The sequence below is a fragment of the Oncorhynchus clarkii genome, chromosome 10 (assembly GCF_045791955.1).
Source record: "Oncorhynchus clarkii lewisi isolate Uvic-CL-2024 chromosome 10, UVic_Ocla_1.0, whole genome shotgun sequence".
NCBI classification, from domain to species: domain Eukaryota; kingdom Metazoa; phylum Chordata; class Actinopteri; order Salmoniformes; family Salmonidae; genus Oncorhynchus; species Oncorhynchus clarkii.
The window spans coordinates 30,096,226-30,115,161 of record NC_092156.1 but is presented as its reverse complement, the minus strand read 5'-3'; the positions used below and the strand labels follow the sequence as shown (position 1 = coordinate 30,115,161).

The following is an 18,936-nucleotide window of genomic DNA, read 5'->3' as shown; positions in this document are numbered from 1 at the left end:
TGATAACACTGCAATGCTAATTGAAACGACCCAGAGTTCTATGACCCAATACACAGAAACAGAGTCACAAAAGAAGAAGAAGAAGAAGAAGAAGAAGAAGAAGAAGAAAATAAATAGAAAAACGAACAAGGAATCAGTTGCCCCGAAGTGCACAGATGGAAGACAGACCGGGGAGATGTCAGGCTGTCTGCCTTTACCACAGATTAATCCTGATCCTGTATCAATCTCCCATGAATTTGTTTCATCAGCAGAGAAGAAAAAGAAGAAAAATAAGCATGGAAAAGACTGATGTATGTATGATGCATATCAGGATTACCTCGCAACCGAACACATTGACACAGTGGTGATGTCATGAAGCATGCCATCTGAATAAAACAACCCATAGCTTGGAGAGGATTTTTGATGGGTGGCCTTTGGTTATAAGGGAACAGATTTTTAAATGAGTAGATTCATTGTACACCACCTCTATGATGGTTGTTCTTCCACTCTTTAGAGACACTTGTATGCGCATTCAGATGATCAATTAACAAATTCAGATGATAAATGTGCATGCATAGGCTAGTCAGATAAACTGAACGTTTTCAGTGTTAAGTTACCACTGAATGGTGTTTTGTAAATAATATTTTTTTATCCTACCCTGTCACCTAGTGGACAAATTAAGACAAAACACACTGGTTTTACTCAAACTGGTTTTATTGCAGTGTTAGTGACATGTTTATAACTTGGATTCTACTGTCATGACGTTTCATTAGTCCTCCATATAATGTATGCCAGTGACACATGAGAAAGTGGTTGTGTACATTTGATAAGATTTGTTTCTTGTTCAGTTTTGAAATAGATTACATTTCTAATGTAATTCCCTTCAGTAAGGGACATTGATGCAATATCCTTTGTGTGCAGTGCATCATATGAAGGCCTAGTCTAAACATTGTCTCCACAACCATTATAGCTATAGTAATAATTTTTATATTGGCTCCATACAAGTGTAGTTGTAAGTATGACTGTCTATTGAAAGATACACAATAAATGTACAGTTTATCAATGTTTTATTGTAAGACTAATGTGTTATTGATTAGCAGCACTGTATTCATAGAATTAGATCAGTTAAGGCAAATATTGTCTAGAGAGATATATAGGCCTATAAAACATAACGTTCATATATAATTATGTAATATGAATGAATAATCTGGTTGGAACAGAATAATTAATAATGTGGTTGCAACTTTAAGATTAACTGTGAAAATCATATTTATAAAATTGTAAAACCATATCACAACCAATCCATAATGGGGATAGCCTAGTATGTGTAGGCTGTTGTGGGAGGATCTTAACCCAACCTTCTCAAGTAATGTACAACACGACGGAGTTATGTTCGGTGGTGAGTGGTCACAGTAGTCCAGCGGCGATATTATGTAAGTGTACTACCCGAACAGCATTCATATCACAATTGGTTAAGAAACGTCAACCGTGGTTTTTATTGCCTGGCAACTTTCAGCGGCTGCTCTCCGAGTCCTCAAGCTCGTGCTTTCATCTGAGGGCTTGTATCAACTGTTCAATATTCCAGCCTTCACTACCGCTATGACTTCAAGTACCAATGTCTCTTGTTTTCACGAGGCTCGAAGAGTTGCTATTTTTGGAGGCACGCACGGAAATGAAATGTCAGGCGTAACGCTTGTAAATCTGTGGATACAGAATGGAAAAGAAATCCATAGAAAGGGAGTTGAGACGAAACCCTTCATAACGAACCCAAGAGCCGTGGAGAAATGCACTAGATATGTGGACACAGATCTTAACAGAGCGTTCACGACCGAGAATCTCAGGTAAATAGCGGGGACCTTTGACGTTGAGTCGTGTTTATCTGTCTGTCCAGTGTTATTTAGTTCACAGTACCCAAATACACTTAAAGTCTATATTGTCTAGAGACAACTCTGGAATTGCCATATTATAGATGTTCTTATTTTATATATATATATATATATATATATTGTGGATCCATGGTGCTAAGGATGTATGTTTATTATGGCTTATTATAAGCAATTGCCGAACAGCTTATTATGGAAATCCTGAAGTTTGTGATTTTCTGAAGAAAAAAAAAAAGAAAAAAAAAAGTTGAACTGCCCCAATTACAGCAAAGTTACTGTATTCATGCTCACACAGACTCACAGCTGATTTTCAGCCAGCCTCTGGGCAAAACCTGAGCAGAATGTGACTGAGTTACAAATGAGCTTGGAGTTGGTCCAAGTGCATGACAGCAGAAGGATTGGACTGACAGAAGTTCATGTTTTATAATACAGTAGCCTATTCATTAAATTACATGTGTAATGATTTATTTAGCTTCTAACTTGGCATTATGCCCCAATGGCCAAATAGGCCTAGTTTGAAAACTTCAGTGTGTATGCATGGGAAGCAAGCACCTTCCATCTCCTTGCTATCATGATATAGGTAGGCTTGAATCCACATTTTGAACCTTCAACATATAGTCTAAATGTAGAAATAATGCTTCTCTTCAGTGTCTGTAGATGTAGTCAAATAGATTATAAACTCATTTTTCACTTGAGTATTGCATCTACTCAGCAGACTCCTCTCTAGTCACACTACCATGTTGTTGACACATCATTTAGGCAGGCTAAGCTGATTACCTCCTTGAAGACATTCTAATTATAGCATTTCTAATTATATCAGGCCGATGGACTGCACTCTTGATTCCAAGATACATTCCTGTAATGTTTTTGTGGTTTCATACTGGCATTTTGGTGTTTGGTGTAAGCTGGTTGGTAGGCCTATAGTTGTCTTTTAACCAATCAACCACACATTTTTCATAATCTATATGGCATAGTTTTTATTTTATAGCCTACTGAGGGTGGAGAATAACTGCATTTGACAGACCTACCTGTCTCTATTGTGCTACATGATAGTCCTAACTATCCGGACATTGCTAGATATGCAGTGAAAAGGGAGTTGGGCGGGGGGAGAGAAAGAGACAAAAAATGGGTAGCACAGGTGCCATTATGCTATTGGGGCAGCTTGGAGAACATGCTGGTTCAGCATTAGAGCATTTGTTGTTTTAGAATTGTTAAAAAAAAGGCATAGGAGAGGAAGGAAACATTTCAGCTATCCAATGGTATTGTGAATCAATTTTGTGAGCATAGGTTGCAGCATGATAAGAATCACTGAAGATTAGCTTAGTCATTAGTTCATAAGACGTTCAGAAATGTTGTAATAATTGCTCAGAAATGCTTGCCAGTTGAGACTTCCTCTGCTCTATGTTCGCTACATACTTCAGTCTGAGACTGTCATCATTGAAGGAGTTTGTGGTGACAACAAAATGAGGTGTGTTGTACAAAACAACGTCATCAGCGATTGGATCATCGATAACCAATCAGAGTATCAATGCCAATGATACATTTTCCAAATGCCACTTTACCCACATGTGTTCTGGCTCTGACCCAACACATCAGTTTCTGGGACCAATCAGAACAGTTAGAATGTGTTTGCGTTCTAGACATCATTGGGGGGGTAATCAGATCCAGACTCACTGCGGAGAAGAAACTAACATCCATGGCTGTGGTGTAGTGTTTGGCTGGAGTAAGGAGTTTGGGTAGCCAGGCAACAGAACTGCAAGGCTGTGAGAATATGGTCCAAATAAATGTGCTGCATTTGAGGGTCAGAAAAAGAACATGCTTTGTGATATTGTTGTTCTCCAAAATGTTAGCTTTTTCCGACTCCCCAACAACAGGATGTTCCGGTTTTCAGGGGAAATAGAAATAGAGCCTGTGACACTACTGCTTTTGGACGTTAACAAGGCGACACTCCATCTTATCTCTTCCCCCACATTTACTGGATTGGTTCAACAGTGCAGAAGAGAACTTCCCCCCCCAATTTTTTTTTCTTCTCGTCAAGACCAGTATGTAGGGGATCTAGTTTCAGGCGTTTCTTTTACGCCTGCTACATTAGTTAACCAAAATTTAAAAACGTACCCTTTGAATGTGAGCATGAATATGCATGAGCCTGATCATACTTCTGTACTCTTAAAGGGATAGCGCAGTTAAAAACATGATTTTTCTGTCAAATAAAAAATATATTTCCACATTATGAGGTCGAAATAACACTCTGAAATTGTGAAAATTATTATAATGCACTTATGTATGTAACAAATGCTTTCCCATCCTGCCTGTAGCAGAGTAGGCGTTTTCAATATTTGTGGGCTACAACTTACCGCTGTCTGGTGAAAGTTTTGTTAGTCTTCTTACATTAGGGTTAAAGTGTAAGTCTTATATCACCATTTGTTTATTGTAGCGGACTCCACTGTCAATCATTAACAGCCTCATTTATTGTAAGGCATGTGCTGTGTTCTGAATCACATATTTACTAGGGATAATCGCTAGCTTATAAATGGCTGTTTAGAATAAAGGCCTAGTATGTGGGGTATATAAGACCACTGTTTACTAGACAGGAGGTGAACAGTATTGTACACTAAACAAAAATATAAACGCAAGATGTAAACTGTTGGTCCCATGTTTCATGAGCTGAAATAAAAAATCCCAGACATTTTCCATATGCACAAAAAGCTTATTTATCTCAAATTTTGTGCACAAATTTGTTTACGTCCCTGTTAGTAAGCTTTTCTCCTTTGCCAAGATAATCCATCCACCTGACAGGTGTGGCATATCAAGAAGCTGATTAAATTATCATTACACAGGTGCACCTTGTGCTGGGACAATAAAAGGCCTCTTTAAAATGTGCAGTTTTGTCACACAACACAATGCCACAGATTGATCAAATTTTAAGGGAGCTTGCAATTGGCATGCTGACTGCAGGAATGACCACCAGAGCTGTTGCCAGAGAACTGAATGTTCATGACTACCATAAGTTGCCTCCAACCGGCCTTTCAACTGCAGACCACGTGTAACCACTCCAGCCCAGGACCTCCACTTCCGGCTTCTTTACCTGTGGGATTGTCTGAGGGGGCCTTTTATTGTCCCCAGCACCTGTCAGGTGGATGAGGAGAATTTCTGTCTGTAATAAAGCCCCTTTCTGGGGAAAACTCATTATGATTGGCTGGCTCCCCAGTGATGCACTCCTACCCAGTCATGTGAAATCCTAGGGGCCTAATGAATTTATTTCAATTGACTGATTTCCTTACATGAACTGTGTAACTCAGTAAAATCTTTTAAATTGTTGCATGTTGCATTTATATTTTTGTTCAGTATAGTTCATCACTATAGTTATTACACATATGGATTTCACATTGTTAATACAATGTTGCTCCTATAGTAATTACACTGTTACTACACAGGTGTTAGAACTACTAAAAGTAAAGTGCTCCTGAACTACCTGGTAATTACCAGGCCTAGCGGTTAGCGCGTTAGGCCAGTAACCGAAAGGTCGCTGGTTCGAATATCCGAGTCGACAAGGTGACAATCTGTCGATGTGCCCTTGAACAAGGCGCTAAACCCTCATTTTCTCCAGGGGCACCATACTACTATGTCTGACCCTGTAAAACAACACATTTCACTGCACCTATCCGGTGTGTGTGACAATAAAACAAGTGGTTAACCTGTCAGTGGTGTATCCACAGCGCCCCTAGTGGAGATGACCTGCCCTACGAGGTCCAGAGGGCCCAGCAGATCAATGAGATATTTGGACCTAAAGGAAGCCCTGAGGCCTACGATGTCATCTTCGACCTCCACAACACTACCTCCAACATGGGTTGTACGCTCATACTGGAGAGCTCCAAGGATCACTTCAACCTCCAGATGATGCATTACATCAAGGTGAACTTAGAAAGTGTTTTCTCCCTCTCACTTTCTCAAATAAAACATGCTTTTTGGGCTCAGTTAGAATTTCAGGCAGTCAATTCAGGAAATAAACAAAAATTACAATTCAGTAACTGAAAAAATTGCATTTATTTTCTATAACTTCTCAATAAACTGAGTAGAAGCTATTTATTTCAGAAGTTTTAACATGTCTGAAGTTTAAATTCAAATCACTTCCTGAATTGACAGCCGTCAATTCGAATTGAGCCCAACCCTGGTCCAGGAAACCGCCGTTCTGTGTTTCCTCTTAGTGCACTTTGCATAACCTTTCTCACTCACTAACCCATTATGGGTTAGTTGTATGAATAATGAATAATTTCATTGATTGAATCACAAGGTTACCTATTAGTGCTCTTTAATGGTACATGTGAGTTAACTATAGGGAACCTATAGGAAGTTAGCTACTGTATAAAGCTACTGTTAAAACCACTTATTAAACACTGGTTTGACTATGGTCTTTTAAGTGAAAATTGGTCATACTTAGCCTTTTATTGTTATATTTCTGACTAATGTGTTATTAGCGGCCATATTGTAATGGAAATAATGTTTTCTGTGTTGAGGTTGTGTGTTTGTTCACATGCTGAGACGTCTTTAATTATGTCATGCAGAATGCCATAGCTCCTGACAGTTGTCCAGTTCTGCTGACTGAACACCCGCTACTCAAGTATTCAACTTCACGCTCTGTGGCCAAGCACCCCATCGGTGAGTGCAAATTCCAGCGTTACAGCCTATGAAGAATTTGAGATGTTGCAGTACGTTGGGGGCATTTATTCACTTTTTAAAAACTATATAATGTAGTAGTAATTATTAAACAAGTCAAAAATAAGCCAAGTTTAAATAGATTGAAATTGAATTTGTCCCTAAAGAAGACAACATATTTAAAGGATATATTTAAAGGTTTTGAATGTGTTTATTTCAGGTCTAGAGGTTGGCCCACAACCTCAGGGGGTTTTGAGGAGCAACATCTTTGAGTCTATGAGGGTGGTACTGAAACATGCCCTGGACTTCATTGAGCTCTTCAACGAAGGTGTGCAACATTTGTGTAAAATGTATAAAAGATAAGCATTCCATAGATTTTGTACAGCACACATCAGCTGACGGTATAATATGGTTATAATGTATTAAAAACAAAATACCTACGCGGTAGTTTGAATGTCCCACTGTCACGTTGTATAAAGGATTGGAGACAGGCGCAGGCATACACAATAGGGGGTTTAATACTCCACCCAAAAATACAACATGCCATGAAAGGCACGGGGACGAAGCCCAAAACACGTAAACAAAAACACAGGGATGTAACCCAAACAAAAGAGCGAGGTTGAACGTCTAATAAATACAAGGGACGAGACCTGTAATAGCAATACAGTGAGGGAAAAAAGTATTTGATCCCCTGCTGATTTTGTACGTTTACCCACTGACAAAGAAATTATCAGTCTATAATTTTAATGGTAGGTTTATTTGAACAGTGAGAGACAGAATAACAACAAAAAAATCCTGAAAAACGCATGTCAAAAATGTTATAAATTGATTTGCATTTTAATGAGGGAAATAACTATTTGACCCCCTCTCAATCAGAAAGATTTCTGGTTCCCAGGTGTCTTTTATACAGGTAATGAGCTGAGATTAGGAGCACACTCTTAAAGGGAGTGCTCCTAATCTCAACCTGTTACCTATATAAAAGACCTGTCCACAGAAGCAATCAATCAATCAGATTCCAAACTCTCCACCATGGCCAAGACCAAAGAGCTCTCCAAGGATGTCAGGGACAAGATTGTAGACCTATACAAGGATGGAATGGGCTACAAGACCATCGCCAAGCAGCTTGGTGAGTAGTTGACAACAGTTGGTGCGATTATTCGCAAATGGAAGAAACACAAAAGAACTGTCAATCTCCCTCGGCCTGGGGCTCCATGCAAGGTCTCACCTCGTGGAGTTGCAAGGATCATGAGAACGGTGAGGAATCAGCACAGAACTACACGGGAGGATCTTGTCAATGATCTCAAGCAGCTGGGACCATAGTCACCAAGAAAACAATTGGTAACACACTACGCCGTGAAGGACTGAAATCCTGCAGCGCCCGCAAGGTCCCCCTGCTCAAGAAAGCACATATACAGTACATGCCCGTCTGAAGTTTGCCAATGAACATCTGAATGATTCAGAGGACAACTGGGTGATGTTGTGGTCAGATGAGACCAAAATGGAGCTCTTTGGCATCAACTCAACTCGCCGTGTTTGGAGGGGGAGGAATGCTGCCTATGACTCCAAGAACCTCATCCCCACCGTCAAACATGGAGGTGGAAACATTATGCTTTGGGGGTGTTTTTCTGCTAAGGGGACCGGACAACTTCACCGCATCAAAGGGATGATGGACGGGGCCATGTACCGTCAAATCTTGGGTGAGAACCTCCTTCCCTCAGCCAGGATATTGAAAATGGGTCGTGGAGGGGTATTCCAGCATGACAATGACCCAAAACACACGGCCAAGGCAACAAAGGAGTGGCTCAAGAAGAAGCACATTAAGGTCCTGGAGTGGCCTAGCCAGTCTCCAGACCTTAATCCCATAGAAAATCTATGGAGGGAGCTGAAGGTTTGAGTTGCCAAACGTCAGCCTTGAAACCTTAATGACTTGGAGAAGATCTGCAAAGAGGAGTGTGACAAAATCCCTCCCTCCTGGTGGCCAACTACAAGAAACGTCTGACCTCTGTGATTGCCAACAAGGGTTTTGCCACCAAGTACTAAGTCATGTTTTGCAGAGGGGTCAAATATTATTTCCCTTATTAAAATGCAAATCAATTTATAACATTTTTGACATGCGTTTGTCTGGATTTTGTTGTTATTCTGTCTCTCACTGTTCAAATAAACCTACCATTAAAATTATAGACTGATCATTTCTTTGTCAGTGGGAAAATGTACAAAATCAGCAGGGGATCAAATACTTTTTTCCCTCACTGTACATGGGATGAGACCCGTAATAATGAGTACACAATGCACGAAAGCTGAAATAACAAAGCACAGGTACTCACAAGACCAACAGACATGGGAACATTAACCCACAAGACAATGGTAAACAAAGGGCACATATATACAATTACTAATCAGGGGAAATGGGAACCAGGTGTGCGTAATGAAACAGTTCAATAATGCCTAGAGGCCGGTGACGTAGACCTCCGGAACTCTGGCACGGAATGAGCAGCAGTACCATGGGAATCCGTGACACCAACCGTCTTGTTTTGTTAAGAAAACAATTGTTGTAAGAGAAAGCTTTTTGCAGAACATATTGTGGTTTCTACTCTACCAACACTTTAATAATAAAACAGAAATACAAATCTAACATCAACAACATAAACTTTTATCTTCGAGAGATGTCTAATAGGCTAAGTCGTTTTGTATCTCTTTTAGTTTTGTATAAAAGCCTTCTCTGCTCCCCCTTCAGCCTATCTGGCATTATCAGCATCACTGTAATGACTCAGTTTTTGTGACATTGCTCATGGGTGAGCAAGTCGTGTTCTCCTTACATGAAAACCTTTTTTAAGTAATCCTTCCACTTCAACTATTTCATAAGATCCCCTTCCAGTTCCTTCAGACAGACAGTGTTTGCCTCTTTGAGGTATCATGTAACTTGTACAGATGTAGGATCTTTCAAAGCAAAAAATTATTCTGTAGCAGCAGGAAATGTGAATTATTTTGTGGATTATAATTAATGGAAATTTTTGTAGCGGTTAATACATTTTTAGTTAGGGCAAATGTCCTGCAACAACAGTGATCAAATTAAGATCATACATCTGTATATAGCTGTAAAATATGTACAAGTATGCTTGACAACTATTGGAAATATGAATGGGGAAAAAAGCTGCATGATACCTCAAAACTGCAACCACTGCAACAAGCTTTCCTCAAAATGTTCTGTAAACAAGCAGTAGTTCTCAAGAGTGAATTGAAGTTTGAAGTCTGCATGTTCATTCCCCTCACTAGGCCCGCTAGGCTGCTGAATGGCATACTTGTTGGAAGTTGGTTAGTTTCCATGTGATTAGGAGCCAGCAGGGTTTTGTAATCTGGTGTCCAGGGGCCTGGCTCCAGGGTCCACAGTGGGGGCCTGATGAATGCTGTGTGCCTTGGTGCTGAGTTGTGTTTTCTGCTCTGAGAAATTAAACTGTGTGTGAGGTCCTCCAAAGCAACAGTTGGAACTACGGGATATTTTGTACATGATTGGCGATTAATCAATGAGGGAAGAAAAAGTCATGCACACAATCATAGTCTAACTTATTTACAAAATAACACAAATACATACTGTACATAGGCTACATTATTATTGATATTTCTCATAACTGTTGAGGATTATTTTATTTGTGTGCAAGGAAACTACTTCAGTGCTATTTGTTTTGTCCTTTACTTCATTTTGCATGCACAGTAACAAGTGAGGACGATGTGGTGTGTTGGTTATATTGTGTAGGCTTGGAGTTTCCCCCCTGTACAGTGGATGTGTTCAGAGTTTCAGAGAAGATGGACTATCCCAGAGACACCAATGGCAACATCATTGCCATGGTGCACCCCAATCTACAGGTACAAATTAAATTAAATGCTATGATACTTTTAAATGTCTATTGTTATTTGCTTATTCTAACTTTTTGTTCCTTTCAGTTACGTCTGTTTTTGGCCTAATGTCTTGGGTAACAAATATTGAATTAGTAGTGAATTTCAATAGCCTGTGATGGTGTATCCAATGGCAGTCAGAATCCCAGGCTGTTTTCTTTAACTGTGGGGATGCAGTAGTTTGATACTTTTCTTCAAAAAAGCAGAACTCTAACTCTTGAGCTTTGAATTTCCTTGTTGTTGTTCATTCCTCCTTTAGGACTGTGACTGGGAGCCGTTGAACCCTGGTGACCCTATGTTCCAAACGTTTGACGGGACAACCCTCCGCTACGAAGGTGCTGGCACCGTCTATCCCACTTTTATTAACGAAGCTGCTTATTATGAGAAACAGCAGGCGTTCGTAACTACCAGACGAGAGACCTTAGCAGCTGGTGCTATCAAAAAAACATAGGACAAAGTTACAGTGTATCGTTTACTTCAGTTTGTTGTAAGCCCCAGCAATATTCTACATTCTTTACAGTTCATCTTTATTATATTAGATCTATATACAATATTCTTTATAGTTTTCCCAATGACACCACTTAAAAAGAACATCATATCTTTCACATTGCTAATTAGAGAGTAATGTTTTATACACTCTGTACTTTTTTAGATGTCTTATTGATATGTTGTTCTAAGATCAACTAACTATGCAAAGTACAGTCACTGTGACTCGAGGCACTGCTAGGTTTTTAATGAAGCTTTGAACTTTTTCTATCCTAAGAATTGTTGTGATGAATACATTTTCTGTTATTTTTAAATAGATTTTATTAAGCAAACTTATAAAGTTTTGTGGAGTGAAAGTAAGCATATCTATGACAAATACAAAGTACCGCAATCCCAAGAAGAACCACAACACTTAAGCACTGTTCTTAATACTGTATTCTATATAACCGCTCAGGAAGTTGGGCAATTTTATATTATATCAAAAGGATAGCCTACAACCTGAGAATCTTTATGTTGTATCTATTATACTTATAATCAAGTTGTTACAATCAATAAGCTAGTGAGCTTGGCCTTAAAATACAATAACAGAACCTCTTGATGCTACCTAACCTCTCTACAGATGTCGGATCTTAATTTGAGGACTCTTTTGTTGCTGAGAATGTTCCTGCACAGCAGAAAATGCAAACTTGTAGTGTATTTGAGTTTTTAAAAGGCTTATAAAGTTTGTAATTTCCACTGAAAAATGTCAGACTTGATTTGCCCTAATTAAAAATGTATCAACTCCTACAAAAATGTCCATTAGTTATAATCCACATAATAATTCACATTTCTTGTTGCTGCAGGATTAAATTAAGATCCTACATATGTATACAATCAATGCCACCTAACCTTTCTACAATGGTCACTATTATGGTGCTGCTACTATTGTCCTACTATTGCCTTAAAAAAGTGATTTCTATGATAATTGCATGACATTTGTGAGGGAAAGTTTCATTTGTAATCCCAGATGTAGAATAAATACAGATGCTATTTTGATACGAAGTTTGATATGTAAAGGGGATTTATTTTCATGTGACGAGGTGTGATGTGTTTCAAAAGTAAATTTACATGTGTTTGGTGTCATTTTGATGTGCTGTAAGTGGGTTTTAATGTGTGATGTAAATTTCGAAAATAACATATGAGTGGACATATGAAATCTGTTCAAAATATACTGTATGTATATTGTGCAATAATTTCCTTTCCAATAATGTCCTACGCATTTGTTCTTTGTTGAAATGTTATATAGTTATAGCAATAGTGATCTGATTTAAAGATTTCATTCCAATCCCTCAGAACAGTTCAATTGTGGTATATGCCATGCCTTTTTTGTAAAAGTGACATAATCAATAAATATGTCATTTGCATTATACCATCAGTAAATTGATCATAGTGGCTTTTAATCATACAATTTTGTAAAATTAAGAATAAAGTTGTACATGCACTCTTATATCTTCTGATAATTGGAATCAAAAACAAACAGAAATAGATATACAGTATGTATTTATGTACAGTATTTGTTTTCAGAATGTGCCATCTCTGCAATGTCATTATGCGATACGAACACAAGAGAGCAGCGCAACTCTATTTTTTTATATGTCATTTTATTTCACCTTTATTTAACCAGGTAGGCCAGTTGAGAACAAGTTCTCATTTACAACTGCGACCTGGCCAAGATAAAGCAAAGCAGTGCGACACAAACAACAACACAGAGTTACACATTAAATAAACAAACATACAGTCAATAACACAATAGAAAAGTTGAAATACAGTGTGTGCAAATGAGGTAAGATAAGGGAGGTAAGGCAATAAATAGGCCATAGTGGAAAAATAATTACAATTTAGCAATTAAACACAAGAGTGATAGATGTGCAGAAGATGAATGTGCAAGTAGAGATACTGGGGTGCAAAGGAGCAAAAAATAAATAACATTATGGGAATGAGGTGCTATTTACAGATGGGCTATGTACAGGTGCAGTGATCTGTGAGCTGCTCTCACAGCTGGTGTTTAAAGTTAGTGAGGGAGATATGAGTCTCCAGCTTCAGTGATTTTTGAAATTTGTTCCAGTCATTGGCAGCAGAGAACTGGAAGGAAAGGCGGCCAAAGGGGGAATTGGCTTTGGGGGTGACCAGTGAACTATACCTGCTGGAGCGCGTGCTACGGGTGAGTGCTGCTATGGTGACCAGTGAGCTGAGATAAGGGGGGACTTTACCTAGCAAAGACTTATAGATGACCTGGACCCAGTGGATTTGGCAATGAATATGAAGCGAGGGCCAGCCAACGAGAGCATACAGGTCGCAGTGGTGGGTAGTATATGGGGCTTTGTTGACAAAACGGATGGCAATGTGATAGACTGCATCCAATATGCTGAGTAGAGTGTTAGAGGCTATTTTGTAAATGACATCGCCGAAGTCAAGGATCGGTAGGATAGTCAGTTTTACGAGGGTATGTTTGCCAGCATGAGTGAAGGATGCTTTGTTGCGAAATAGGAAGCCGATTCTATATTTAATTTTTGATTGGAGATGCTTAATGTGAGTCTGGAAGGAGATTTTACAATCTAACCAGACACCTAGGTATTTGTAGTTGTCCACATATTGTAAGTCAGAACCGTCCTGAATAGTGATGCTGGATGGGCGGGCGTTTGAAGAGCATGCATTTAGTTTTACTTGCATTTAAGAGCAGTGCGAGGCCACGGAAGGAGAGTTGTAATGGCATTGAAGCTCGTCTGGAGGTTAGTTAACACAGTGTCCAAAGAAGGGCCAGATGTATACAGAATGGTGTTGTCTGCGTAGAGGTGGATCAGAGAATCACCAGCAGCAAGAGCAACATCACTGATGTATACAGAGAAAAGAGTCGGCCCGAGAATTGAACTCTGTGGCACCCCCATAGAGACTGCCAGAGGTCCGGACAACAGGCCCTCCAATTTGACACACTGAACTCTGTCTGAGAAGTAGTTGGTGAACCAGGTGAGGCAGTCATTTGAGAAGCCAAGGCTGTTGAGTTTGCTGATAAGAATGTGGTGATTGACAGAGTCAAAAGCCTTGGCCAGGCCGAAGAATACAGCTGCACAGTATTGTCTCTTATCGATGGCGGTTATGATATCATTTAGGACCTTGAGCGTGGCTGAGGTGCACCCATGAGCAGCTCGGAAATCAGAAGGTACGGTGGGATTCGAAAATGGTTGGTGATCTGTTTGTTAACTTGGCTTTCGAAGACCTTAGAAAAGCAGTGCAGGATAGATATAGGTCTGTAACAGTTTGGGTCTAGAGTGTCTCCCCCTCTGAAGAGGGGGATGACCACGGCAGCTTTCCAATCTTTGGGGATCACAGACAATACGAAAGAGAGGTTGAAAAGGCTAGTAATAGGGGTTGCAACAATTGCGGCAGATAATTTTTAGAAAGAGAGGGTCCAGATTGTCTAGCCCGGCTGATTTATAAGGGTCCAGATTTTGCAGCTCTTTCAGAACATCGGCTATCTGGATTTGGGTGAAGGAGAAATGGGGGAGGCTTGGGCAAGTTGCTGTGGGGGTGCAGGGTTGTTGGCCTGGGGTAGGGGTAGCCAGGTGGACAGAATGGCCAGCCGTAGAAAAATACTTGTTGAAATTCTCAATTATAGTGGATTTATCGGTGGTGACAGTGTTTCTTAGCCTCAGTACAGTGGGCAGCTGGGAAGAGGTGCTCTTATTCTCCATGGACTTTACAGTGTCCCAAAACGTTTTGGAGTTAGAGCTACATGATGCAAATTTCTGTTTGAAAAAGCTAGCCTTTGCTTTCCTAACTGTCTGTGTATATTGGTTCCTATCTTCCCTGAAAAGTTGCATATCGCGGAGGCTATTCGATGCTAGTGCAGTACGCCACAGGAAGGCAGTCTGGTCTGGAGTGAACCAAGGACTATATATTTTCCTGGTTCTACATTTTTTGAATGGGACATGCTTATTTAAGATGGTGAGGAAAGCACTTTTAAAGAATAACCAGGCATCCTGGACTGATGGAATGAGGTCAATATCCTTCCAGGATACCCAGGCCAGGTCGATTAGCAAGGCCTACTCGCTGAAGTGTTTTAGGGAGCGTTTGGCAGTGATGAGGGGTGGTCGTTTGACCTCGGACCCATTACGGACGCAGGCAATGAGGCAGTGATCACTAAGATCCTGGTTGAAGACAGCAGAGGTGTATTTGGAGGGAAGATTGGTTATGATGATATCTATGAGGGTGCCCGTGTTTACGGATTTGGTGTTGTACCTGGTAGGTTCATTGATAATTTGTGTGAGATTGAGGGCATCTAGCTTAGATTGTAGGATGGCCGAGGTGTTAAGCATGGCCGAGGTGTTAAGCATGTCCCAGTACGAGCTATGATGATAGATGGAAGGCAATCAAGCAGAAGGTGGTCTATAGCAAGTGGCAAAGGTGAGAGACCTGTTTCTGGAAAGTTGGATTTTTAAAAGTAAAAGCTCAAATTGTTTGGGTACAGACTAGGATAGTAAAACAGAACTCTGCAGGCTATCGCTGCAGTAGATTGCAACTCCGCTCCCTTTGGCAGTTCTATCTTGTCGGAAAATGTTATAGTTAGGATTTTTGGTGGCCTTCCTAAGCCAGGATTCAGACACGGCTAGGACATCCGGGTTGGCAGAGTGTGCTAAAGCAGTGAATAAAACAAACTTAGGGAGGTGGCTTCTAATGTTAACATGCATGAAACCAAGGCTTTTACGGTTACAGAAGTCAACAAATGAGAGCGCCTGGGGAATGGGAGTGGAGCTAGACACTGCAGGGCCTGGATTAACCTCCACATCTCCAGAGGAACAGAGGAGGAGTAGGATAAGGGTATGGCTAAAGGCTATAAGAACTGGTCGTCTAGTGCATTCAGAGAGTAAAAGGAGCGGGTTTCTGGGCACGGAATAATAGATTCAAGGCATAATGTACAGACAAGGGTATGGTAGGATGTGAATACAGTGGCGGTAGACCTAGGCATTGAGTGACGATGAGAGAGGTATTGTCTCTAGGTTAACAAACCACTGTTACGTTGACATCATTGCAATAATAAAGGCCTCTTGGTCTTGTGGTCAATAGATGATCTAATTAATTGTGCCTTTTTCAACCACTGATTAGTCTAATAATAAATTATTTTCATAAGTTAGAACTATATCCTTCAATGTGTCACTTTAACTGAGCTCAACAAGCAGGAAGTCTCTCCAGTTCATAGATAAGAGTTTTAACTTCCCTGCATATCTGATTGCTGTATTTCTACATACCAGCAGTAGTAACACATTAGCAGAAAGTTCCCATATTTCCTGTAAGGTTACCTCACCCGGCACCAGGCAGCACTCTGATTTGTCTAATTGTCTCCCTATTTAAAGAATATCAGCCAGTTACGGTCACTTCTACCCTTTTCATTATTATGGTAATCCAACCAAACTCTCAAACTATTGATTGGTGATCTATGATTCCCACAGGCAAAATAAAGCTTTTAGGATCATTCTTTTTCAGTTCTGGGCAAGGACACTCAAATCTACCAGCTGGTTATGTATCCCCCCTTCTCTCTCATGAGTGATATAATTGTTCTGGTTTTTATTGAATAGCATTACAGCTCAGATTTACTGGAAATGTATATCTTGGCTGGTGTTCAAGTGTTTAGTTGGGTGGATGCAGCCATGTGTATCAGATTTGAGATAATCTAATCAAGTTTTGGGTTTCTCTTCTTGAAAGAAGACATTTTTCATATCGCAAGATTAACATTCTTGGACTGTGTAAGTCTGTGATATGTCTTTGTGATACATTTATTTTCATAAATAATATGATTCGATAAACCAGTAAGCAATGGAAAAACATTGCACATTCAGCAATGTGCCGGGATTTCTCATTTGCATAAAATGTCATAAGATAAACAAAGCACAATTGCATAACATTTGCATGTTGGCAACCAACACTCATATATAGTAGAAAAACTGGTTGATATGTGTTCAGTGCATGCGCTGTCCTGTTCCTATGTGTGTGTGCTTGCAAGCGCACGTGTGTATGTGTGAGAGTAATGTCTGCTGTTGTGCTGGCTGTTTCCTTCTAGTCCTGATACTGACTTGTCTAATAAACATCTCGCACTCAGAGCCTCTTCCTCTGTATAATGACAAACATCTCCATCCACCAATCAGACAAAAAGGCCTGGATTGTCACAAAAATACAGCAAAAAACAGCTTCCAATTCCTCCATGTTTTACAGTAGAGTATAACTATATTTTCATTAAACTCATTTCTATCATATGATAATAATAAATGGTATACTAGCCTACAGCAGTCAACTAGGGGACTCGTCCAAGGGGACGGAAGGATACCCCCAACGCCGTATAGCCCGAACCGACAGTCAGCGGGGCCAGAGGGCCGCAGACCTGCGGAGAGTCGGCCGACCCGCCGCCGACCACCCAGGTAGATGGAGACCAAAGGAGGAGTTTTGAGTGTGTCGCCCGGGGGTACCTTGCATGGAATTGCCTGGCTCGAGAGGAGCCAATGTCATCAGCGAGCCCCATAGGCGAGGTGGGCCACGCAGTGAACTACGTTACCTCCTGTTGGGCGCACCACGAACTACTGGCACCCATGGTCCCGGTGAAAGTCGACAGACACGACACTGAAGCTCTATTGGACTCTGGGAGTGTGGTTACGCCTGCTGGCCCAGGGGACTGAACATGGCGGGGAGATGTCCGTTTCCTGTGTCTACGGTGACACCAAGCGGTATCCGACCGTACATGCCATACACGCCACAAGGGAGCTGCCAGGTGACGGAGTTGCCAGTACACCTCCTCGTGGGACGAGATTGTCCACTGTTCGCAGCACTGTGGAGGCACGAGCTGAGGAAAAAGGTACGAGCCGGCGGGACCCATTGCCTGCGCGACCCAGAAGCAAGTGGTTGACAAACCCGTATCTACAGGTCCGGAGTCGGGAGTCCGAGGGGGCGCCAGAACCCGAACCCCCTGGTGAACAACTGGAGGAGGAGCCCATCCTACCCCTATCAGTTCAGAGGGACCAGCAGAGATACCCACCATGGGCTAACTGAGGGGACAGTTCGGGACTGCCAAGTGGGAGGATCCAAAATAGAAAGCCGCCGCAGCCCAAGTTATTGCAGTGGATGGCCAGTTACTTCAGAGGGTGAGTGACTGGCGATACCCCCATTTCCCAGTCAAGAATAACCTTTTGTATCAAGTGTCTCACCAACAGGGTAACTTTGAGAGGTACTGTTGCTGTCCCAACAGTAAGTGGGAACTGTTCTTCAGCTGGCTCACACCCATCTGTTGGGGGTGCACCTGGAATAAAATACTCAAACAAATGCTGCGGAAGGTCATTGAGCAGGACTGAAGGAACTGGGCCAGCTACTACCCCACTTAATGTTCTCGGTCCGAGAAGTGCCCTAGTCATCCACCGGGTTTTCCCCTTTCAAACTCCTCTACGGTAGGAGGCCATGTGGCCTAGTGGACCTCGCAAAGGAGGTGGGGGAAGCCCAGCCGACCCCCTTATGCAGCATGGTAGGGCACATGGAGACGATGAGGAAGTGGATGACAGCCATATGGCCAGTGGTAAGGGAATGCCCAAAGCACCCAAGCCCAGGTCTACAATCGGGGAACCGAATCCAGAGAATTCCAAGTGGGAGACAAGGTGCTGGTCTTAATCCCCGTGGCAGAAAGTACGTTCCTGGCAACATGGCATGGGCCATACGAGGTGATAGAGAAGCTGGGACCTGTCAATTACCGCGTACAGTAGCCGGGGAGACGGAAACCCCAACAGATTTACTATGTGAATCCATTGAAGAGGTGGCACGAGAGGACAGCCTTGGCCGTGTTGTGGTCAAAATCTGGAACGTCAATGGTACCTGTGGTGGTCCCAAGCAATGAGGACCTCGACCCGGCCCAGAAGCAAACGCTCCGGGAGCTCGTCGATCGGAACACGACGGTGTTCTCCGAGAAGCTGGGCTGCATGACCCTCATTGAACACCACGTCTGCACCCTGCCCGGGGAAACGGCACGAAAGAGGCC

At 41.5% G+C, this 18,936-nt stretch overlaps 1 protein-coding gene across 1 annotated transcript; it reads left to right on the top strand.

Moving 5' to 3' along the window:
- The first annotated feature begins 1,324 nt into the window (after positions 1-1,324).
- LOC139418253 (aspartoacylase) lies at positions 1,325-17,023 on the top strand. Its single transcript, XM_071167567.1, has 6 exons — positions 1,325-1,820; positions 5,579-5,774; positions 6,425-6,518; positions 6,736-6,843; positions 10,267-10,376; positions 10,666-17,023. Exons 1-6 carry the CDS (start codon positions 1,579-1,581, stop codon positions 10,855-10,857), a joined length of 942 nt encoding a protein of 313 aa, XP_071023668.1. The 5' UTR covers positions 1,325-1,578; the 3' UTR covers positions 10,858-17,023.
- The last annotated feature ends 1,913 nt before the right edge of the window (positions 17,024-18,936 follow it).